Source organism: Apodemus sylvaticus, chromosome 10 (genome assembly GCF_947179515.1).
Source record: "Apodemus sylvaticus chromosome 10, mApoSyl1.1, whole genome shotgun sequence".
In the NCBI taxonomy this organism is placed as follows: domain Eukaryota; kingdom Metazoa; phylum Chordata; class Mammalia; order Rodentia; family Muridae; genus Apodemus; species Apodemus sylvaticus.
In genome coordinates this window covers 40,178,204-40,187,718 of record NC_067481.1, presented here as the reverse complement: position 1 = coordinate 40,187,718, position 9,515 = coordinate 40,178,204, and the positions used below count along the sequence as shown (strand labels likewise).

The window sequence follows — 9,515 nt, the reverse complement described above, 5'->3', positions numbered from 1 at the left end:
GGGACCGCAGGTCTGTACCATGCTGTTATATTATGTGACTTCAGGGTTTTTTCTTTTCTTTTTTTCTTTTTCTTTCATTCTTTCTTTTTCTTTTTTTCTTTTTTCTTTTTTTTTTTTTTTGGTTTTTTTTTCGAGACAGGGTTTCTCTGTATAGCCCTGGCTGTCCTGGAACTCACTCTGTAGACCAGGCTGGCCTTGAACTCAGAAATCCACCTGCCTCTGCCTCCCAAGTGCTGGGATTACAGGCGTGCGCCACCACTGCCCGGCTTTCTTTTTTTTTTTGTTTGTTTGTTTGTTTGTTTTTCAAAACAGGGTTTCTCTGTGTAGCCCTGGCTGTCCTGGAACTAACTCTGTAGAACTAAAAAATCCACCTGCCTCTGCTTTCCAAATGCTGGGATTAAAGGCGTGGAACACCACTGCCTGGCAGTGACTGCAGGAGACCAGCAGGCTGGGTTTCTTTATCTCTAGGACTTCCCAGGTTTACACACAGAGCAGATCTTAGGAAAGGGAAACAAAAACAAACTTAGGACCCAGAAGGCCTTTCTTCCTCCTGTAAGCTGATTCTCTACTTTTGTTATTACATTTGCTCTTCTCTAGGCTGCTTTCCTCGATCCAGATGCTAAGGTTTTATGGCTCACAGTAATGAAAGAACTTTTATTTCTTTAGCCTTGCCTTTTGGACCCATCTAAAGGTTTCTAGAATCCTCTGTCTATACCATTGAGGGCACAATGAGGAGAAGTGACCTTATGCCCTTTTCTGACCTGAAGATATCAATTCTGAATTTACCCCTTTCTTTGCTCCATTCCAACCTTTTCCTCTTGGTCCCTAGCACAGTGCACGACACCACTATCTGGCCATTTCTTGGCTTTTATGGCATCCTAAGTGTCTGTGATTTCCGCACTTTAGGAGTCCAGTGGACTACGATCTCTCTCACCAGCATTATTGCGTCAGCCACTCATGTGATCTCCCTGCTTAAAATTTTTTATTTTGTTTTGAGACCAAAAAAAAAAAAAAAAAAAAAAAAAGACTCTTTGCAATTGTGTGTGTCCTGGAGCTATGTACACCAGTTTGGCCTCAAACTCAGAGGTCCTCCTGATTCTGCCTCCTAAGTTATTATTAGGGGGATTACTAGGGGTGTGCTACCTTGATTGGTTTAAAAAATTATCAGTGCCGAGAATTGAACCCAGGAACTCAAAGCATGTTAGCCAAGGCTTGGATCACTGAGCAAACTTCTCAGTGATCTCCTCTCACCCACTTTTCGGCACCTCGCATCATCTCCAACCTGTTCTTCACTCTGCAGCTGGAAAATGCGCATCTAATCTCCCCCTTCTGAAGTTCTCTAGTGGGTGGATCCACCGCCTTCAGGACAATGTTCAAACTAGGAGGCCTCAGCTAAGTAACCTCCTACTTTTCTAGCAAGTTCTACTTTTCTCCCCTGGAGGCTACACTTCAAACATATCAAATTACTTGTTCAACAACTAGGCTGGACAGATCTTTTGCCCATTTCAACTAGATTAACTCAGCACCCAGACCTTGGTTCAGGTGTCACTCACTTGGGGAAATGTCCTTGTCGATTCTCGAGTTTTCTAAGCCCTTTTCCCAACTGAGCTTACTGTACCACTTTAAGGGTAAACTTCTCAGCCATGGGATCCGGTTACCAGGCTTCAAAATTCCACCTTTGCCCTTTATTAGCCACGGGCTATTCGGCTGTATCCGCAACCCGGGGGAACTATTTCATCAGTTTGTTGTGCGAATTAAATGAGATGATGTAAGACGCCGACAACTTAAGAGTTTGATGTTATTATAGAGGACTAAGAAAGATCGCTTCCCGCGTCGCCTTATTCCAGGAGCCAGTTATGCGCGTGATTTAGACTGAAGTCACATTTTTGTCCTGGTCTCACCTTTATTTTTACTGGACAAGGCGGTTATCACAAGCCCAGAGGTGATCAGGTACCGCGCTCGTTCAGCTCGCAGCCCAGACTCGGAACGCCCCCAAGTGGTTCAAGTTCTGCAGCAAGAGCGTGAGCGAGGCCGACCACACCATTCCCGATTTTAGAGGAAGAAACGACTTTCCCAGGCAATAAGTTCTTATTTATAAAAGGGGTGCCTCCTCTTTCGCTTCATAGTTTCAAATTCTACCAGACCCAATAAAACTGGAACTAGGGTTGTAAATGGGGCGGAGCGAGCTGCCTGGGTTTCCTCCCCCTAGCCCCACGAGGGCATTGGTACTTTCCTCTCTCAATTCCCTCTCAATAATGGTACGGTCGCGGAGGGGAGATAGGGGAGGACGCTAAGGCTCAGCGGACTGGAGCGGCGGGGAAACACCCCTCTGGCTTTGGCGCGGTGGTTTCGTCCGCCGCGCGCTGATTGGCTGCCGAGGCCCCGCAATCGGCCTGCCCGCCGCGCCGCCCTCAGAGCAGCTCCAGCAGCCGCGCCGCCTGGCTTTTCGTTTTCCTTGTTCTCCGCGGGCCGTGGGGGGCTCCGCGCCGCGGCTGTTAGTCATGTCGGGTAGGTGACTCCGTCAGCGAGCAGCGGCAGCGGCGAGAAGGGGTCCGGCGGGTTCGGGCCGTCTTCCCGCCCACCGGAGGGCCGCGAGGGAACGTCTCCGGCCTGAGGGAGGCTCGGGTGGGGGGGCGGCCGCGTCGCCGCCATGTTGGACTGGAGGCACGCACGCTCCCAACGCTCCCTGGCTACAAATGACGGCGGGAGCGCTCTGGAGCTCTTTTGATCCTGCCCTTGGAACCTGGGGAGACGCGCAGCTCCCCGGGGAGGGTGTGCGTGGATTGGGGGGCGGAGGCCCGTCTACGCCATCGTGAGGGCGGGGGGAGCCGAGATCTGAGCATCAGCCTGAGGACTGGGGCTTCGGGTCCTCCGCTCCGCCTCAGTTCTCTCAGCGAGGCCTCCGGCCGGTCGTCTCGCCGCCTCGTTCCTCAGTTTCCCCATCCGAGAAGTGGAGCTGGGCCTTCCTGACTCAGCCATTCATCAGGTGGGGGTCTTACGCTCTGGAAGCCCTTTTTGAAGCACGTTGCCTTACACGAGATCGCGCTGACGGCCATTCCCTCTGCTGTAACCATTGGGGTTGGGGGTGTTTGTTGATTCGGCTTCACCTTTGTACTCCCTCCTCCACCTGTTAACTTCCTGGACTTAAAAATAAGCCTTGACAGTTACTGACGAGCACTTTTAGGTCTCCGTGGCGTTTCCCTTAAGACTTAGAGACCAAGGACAGCGTTTTCCTCAAATTAATATTTATAGAAGCCACTGATGTGTGGAAGTGAGGCTTTTGCTTTTTCCCCCCGCTCCAGGACAGGCAGTCTGGGTCCTGTTAAACCAGAACTTAAAAGTCCTCTTAATTCTAACTGTTCCAGTTTGGTCACACAAGGTCCTTAATTTGGGCTACGTTTATAGATGGCAAAGACAGACCCAGAACGAGAGTTTGTTCTTCTTTGCCTAAAGCCATATGGCTGAGATAACATAATGCCTTTGATAGTTTCCCCCCTATTTATCGGAGAAAAGATCTCATTAGAAATTCTTGGCTTGATGGGAACTCGAAATAGAGTCCAGGCTGACCTCAAACTCACAGATTCATCCAACCCCTGCCACCCAAGTGCTGGGACTAAAGTTGCACACCAGTATGCCTGGAAGATTTGCAATTTTATTAATTAGCAAGCCCTTTCTAAAGGTTTCCCCAGTCCAACAGGAAGGGTGTGTATGACCAAAGCAGCAGCAATTGGAGAAGACTCCAAATGAGCAAGAAAGACGGGGCAGAAAATGATCTTCCCTTAGATTAGCATTGATACTAAGGAGCTAGAAATCTCATCTTTTTGGGTAGGGTACCTGTATGATGGAAAAAACTAAGCTGCAGTGAAGTTAGCACTTTTTAAATTCTGTTTAATTCTTGTTCAGACAAGGGATTATTTGTTCCAAAGGAGAAATTGGCATAATTTTCCAGGTAAAGGTCCAGAAAAGGATGTACAGATGCTTCCTTTAGGAAGGGTATATGCAGGTTAACCATGACTTAAAAAGTTAAGATTCTATCCTCTTGTAGGAATTACCAAGATTCAGTGTAAGCAGTGCTCAGTAAAAACTGGGATTGCTTGGACAGGGTCTTCCTGTGTGTCCTAAGCTGGCTTTGAATTCATCATCCTTTAACAGCTTCCTGAGTGGAGTTACAAGCTTGCTGCACTTGGTCCAAACTGTTGGTTTTCTTATTGTAATTATTCATAGATGACAATGACATTTTTATAGGACTGGGTAATTTCAATGAAAGATTTAAATTTAGAGGCTTAAGTTAGAATTTTTTCTTACTGTTAAATACAACTTAACATGTTTTGTGATGTGTATGAAATACCTTGGCTTTTGTATAAGTGACTTGTTTAATGTATGTTTAAATTAATAAACTTAACAGAATAAATTCCCCCTGTAAGCAACTAGTATCATTAATAAGCTACATTCTTTAAACATTCCAGACTACACTTAGAAATTTAATTAACTTAACATATTTAGATGTTTGCTGTGGCAGACTTACAAACATTAAAATACAAGCATTTGGAGCACAAAAACGTTTTATCTTTGCATCAGGGGAAAAAGATATTCATAGCACTCATAAATAAGTCAAATTTATTGTCAGTCTGATGTTCAAATGTTATTTGCAAAAGTAAATTACCAAAGCTTTTTAATTAAAATCAGAGGTAAAATGTTAGTTATATATAAAATAAATCAAGTTATTTCTCATTTTGGAAATTAGAACAGATCATATCTTCTATAGATGCCTCAAAAAAAAAAAAGAAAAAAGAGACAAAAATTAGGGAAGGCTGTAAGACCCATGGTAAAAATGTAAAAGCCAGTGTGGTATGCACAGAGCTATTTTGGCAGTTAACCTATAGAGTTAACTTGAACAGTTGTTTTATTATCTAAAGACAGGTGATAAATACTTGAACTGTTAGCCAGATAATGAAAAACTGGAACCCTTGAAAGTCTCGGTTTTACGAATTGATTATAGATTTGAAGGACTATTAGTGAAGGGATGAACAAAGGGTACAAGTCCTAGTGTATGCAGTTAATAGTAAGCTTAGGCACCGAGTAGAATCTTATAGTTTGTAAGCTGGAACATTTTACTTTTAGTGCTCATTTAGACTTTAGGAAACCTCAAAATAGTATAATATAAAAATTAAAAAAAAAAAAAAACCTCTGCTAATTAATGTCTTTGGGTTCCTGGTTGAAAATAAATGAAAAACTTACAGAGGAATTTTCACAACATAGATCACAAAGAATCTGAGAGAATCCAAACCATTCAAAAGGTGAGTTCTAGGTAAATATTGAACTAGGAACAGCTGTCAATGAGTCAAATGACAAACAGGATTAGAGAAAATGTTCTTGGGTTGAGGATTAAAAACCTTAAAAAAAAAAAAAGAAAATAACCTGAGTTTGAGGCCAGCCTGGTCTACAGAGTGAGTTTCCAGGACAGCCAGGGCTACACAGAGAAACCCTGTCTCTAACAAACAAACAAACAAACAAACAAAAAAACCTAAAAAAAAAAAAAAAAAAAAAAGATTCAACTTTAAGACCAATATATTGGCCACATAGATTTGGAAAAAAAGGAATAAAATATAATTTTCAAAAATTGTATTAGCATGTGGGCGTGTGTATATCATGGTGTACCAGTGAAAGGACCTTAGGCAGTCTCTTTTACTATGTAGGTACCAGATGTTAGACTCACCCTTCCCTTCCCCCAGATATAATTTCCTAAGTGTAAAGTGAAATAGCAAACTTAGCAGAATTTTAGATGTAGTTGCAATCTGTCTTAGAAAACTCAACTTAGAAGAGTAGAGAAGAAACTAAAATTTTGGTGGGTATGGTTGTATATATCTGTCACCAGTGTTCAGTGAGCTGAGTTGGGAAGAACTCTAGTTTTAAACCAGCATGAGGTTTTAAGACTCCTGTCTTTAAAAAAAATCTAGAAAAGTTAAGTTGTTCTTATTTTTGAGACATGGCCTTACTACCTCTAGATGGCCAGGAACTCACAGAAACACCTGCCTCATGAGTGCTGGGCTTAAAGGTGTTCACCAAGCCTCAGTGAGTTGAAGTTTTTAATCAAGCATTAGTTTACACATGATGCCTAAGAATAATTTCGAGCAATCTCTGAAATTACAGATTATAAAATAATAACCCCTAGAAAACAATTTTAGGAGGGGCCCTGGAGCTATGGCTCTTGGCACAGAAAACCAGAGTTGGTTACCAGCACCCACATTTTTTTTTTATTTATTTATTTAAAGATTTATTTAGTATGTGTAAGTGCACTGGAACTGTCTTCAGACATCCCAGAAAAGGGCATCAGATCTCTTTACAGATGGTTGTGAGCCACCATATGGTTGCTGGGATTTGAACTCAGGACCTCTGGAAGAGTCATCTGGAAGATGCTGAGCCATCTCTCCAGCCCCAGCATTCACATCTTGCAGCCCACAATTACCTGGAATCTCCAGCTTCAGCGCATCTTACATCTTCTGCCTTGCATGCATATTTTTATATAGGTGAAAAGTAAAAACGTAAAAAAGTTTTAAGAGAATAAATAATGAGTTTAGTTGGAAAATAATGACTGTGATACCAAATAAACTCACATAGTCATACTGGTCTTTTGCTAAAAGAATTCATGTAGAGAAAAGAAGAGTAAAAATTGCAAGGAAAATAAAGGCAAAAGTTTTGGTTGACATTAAGATAGTAAAGTATGGTTTAGTGGAGGTGGATAATTTTTAATTTTGCCAGGAAAGATGCAAAAATTTAGTTATGAGGTCACTCATATATGAGAAATAAAATATAAGAAAGAGTAAAATTGTGGGTAAAGAAAATGTAATAGTAGGAAAGGAGTTAAAAGATAAACTATGGTAGATAGAAAATTCTAATTTAAGATGTTTGTTACATGTAAAAACAAAAACAGCCCACATAAAAAGCACAAAGGTGTTCATAATGTTAAAGTTCTTAGATAAACGCTGTTCAGCAATAATAGACATTAAACACATGTTGGAGGGTCAGATGGGAAGAATAACCAGGCAAACATCACCTGAAATGGAGTAGTATGCTTGCAGCTAGTGTGTATGATTAAAGGAAATTCATAAGTCAGGATTTATGGTTCATGCCTATAATTCCAGTGTTTGGATCACAGGTTGGATACACTTGGTTGTCTTTGCTGTGATGAAACACCAGGACTAAAGCAAGGGTTTGTTTGGCTTACACTTCCATTAATGTTCATCATGAGAAATGTTAGGGCAGGAACATAGGAACCTGAAGACATTGCTAATACAAGGGGTGCTGTTTACTGGCTTGCCCAGCCTGCTTTCTTGCAGAACTCAGGACCACCAGCCCAGGGATGGTACTATCCACAATGAGCTGGACTCTACTCTGTCAATCACTGATGATGAAAATGTCCTGCAGCTGAATCTTAGGGAGGCATTTTTCTTAATTGAGGTTTCTTTCTGACTCTAGCTGTGTCAAGTTGACATAAAACTACCCAGGACAAATAATCCCTTGTCAGTTTAACATGCAAAACTGTTAAGCCACAGCCTTTTCTTGTTCATTCCTAAGATTACACATAAACATCAGCATCCCAATATGAAACATTTTACAAACTCTTAAGAGTCCCACAGTCTTTACAGATTCAAAGAGCTAAAATCCAGTATCCTTAACTATTTAACATCTCTTTTAAAACCTAAAATATCTTTTAAAAATCTGTTCTCTTAAATGGGCTCCTGTAAAATAAAAAGTATGTTAACTACTTTGCTGTATTACAGTCTGAATACAGCAAAACCAAACTCCAATGGAAATAACTCAGTATCCAGTATCTTTGGTATTTACTCATGATATTCCTGACTCCTACAAAAGGCTTGGGTCAGTTTTCTGGCTCTGCCCTCTGCAGCACACATAACTTGTCTTCTAGGCTCTAGCCGACTCTGCTTCACAGCTGCTGCGCTGCTTGTTCTTATTGGTCATCCTGTGGTACTGGCATTTCAAATTCTGGGGCCTCACTGTACTAGGCTGCACCTTCACCAGTATCCTCTCCTGCTCTCTTATGGTGCCAAGCCTTGGCTTCTTTTCATGACCCCTTCATTCCTGGGGCTCCAACTGCACCTGCACCAGTGTCCTCTTATAGTGCCAAAGCCTCAGTTATTCTCCATGACTCCTTTATGCCTTAAAGACCATTACTACCTGGAGACTCTTACTCTTTACACAATACCAAGTTTTGGTTGCCAACACAAAAGTCACCTTTAGAATGTAGTTCCTGTGTGGTCTCAGGAACCACCTCCTAGTTGGTCTTTTAATCATTGCAAGTTTCTTAGCTGACCAACACCAATGTCCCAGTGAAGCAGTGGTTTTACTTTACTTGTTAATCACTACTGACTGGTCAGCCCTAGCTGACCAGAACCAGAGATTCTTCATATAAAAGGCCCGGTAAAGTCTTTGCTTCTCAGCCGGGCGTTGGTGGCGTACGCCTTTAATCCTAGCACTTGGGAGGCAGAGGCAGGCAGATTTCTGAGTTCAAGGCCAGCCTGGTCTACAGAGTTCCAGGACAACCAGGGCTATACAGAGAAACCCTGTCTCCAAAAAAAAAAAAAAAAAGTCTTTGCTTCTCCCAGAAACTTCCCAAGCCAGGCCTTCATAATTTGCATTGCTCTTAACACAGTTATTTTTCAAACGCCTGCAGAAGAGCTCAATGAGAACACTCAATGGCTTTTCTACTCCAAAATTCCAAAGTCCTTCCTATCCTTCCAGAAAGACACAGTCAAGCCTGTCACAGTAATACCCCACCTCCTTGTCTTAGGGTTGGTATTGCTGTGTTGAAATACTATGACCAAAACAACTTGGGGAGGAAATCTGCTCCTCATGGAAGGAAGTCATGACAGGAACTCAACCAGGGCAGGCAACTTTTGGAGGCTGGATGCAGAGGCCATGAATGGGTGGTGCTTTCTGGCTTGTTCCTCATGGCTTGCTCAACCTGCTTTCTTATGGAATCCGGGACTGCCACCCACAGAAGGCTGGGCCCTCCCCTTTCAAGTTGACATAAAATAGCCACTACACTGGTACGCTTTGGTAATTTAGAAGCACTTCTAAATAATGAACATGTCCGGGTACAAGGCTCAAGTGTCAGGTAGGTTTTTTGTTTTTTTTTGTTTTTTTTTCCAAGACAGGGTTTCTCTGTGTAGCTCTGGCTGTCCTGGAACCCACTTTGTAGACCAGGCTGGCCTAGAACTCAGAGCCTGCCTCCCAAGTGCTGGGATTAAAGGCGTGCACCACCACTGCCCGGCTCTGTCCGGTACTTTTGACAAGGACTTGAGTTGCCTTAAATGGCTTTTATAACCCCCACCTTTTTTTTAACTGAATAAAAAAAAAAATAAAACCTGCATTTTTATTATTGAAATATATTTTCTGGTAGTTATGTTTATTTGTATATCTTGAAGTTTTATTCAGCTGAAGTTGGATTTATAGTTTCATAGGACTAATTACTTAGGTTAAAGTTAAGGACATAA

General features: G+C 42.4%; 1 protein-coding gene across 1 annotated transcript in view; it reads left to right on the top strand.

Annotated features, from left to right (window-relative positions):
* The first annotated feature begins 2,382 nt into the window (after positions 1-2,382).
* Taf15 (TATA-box binding protein associated factor 15) overlaps positions 2,383-9,515 on the top strand; it is a 37,208-nt gene continuing 30,075 nt past the window's right edge. The window contains exon 1 of the mRNA XM_052197721.1: positions 2,383-2,508. Coding sequence (XP_052053681.1) covers positions 2,502-2,508 — 7 coding nt within the window. The 5' untranslated portion in view covers positions 2,383-2,501. The remainder of the gene's footprint in view (positions 2,509-9,515) is intronic.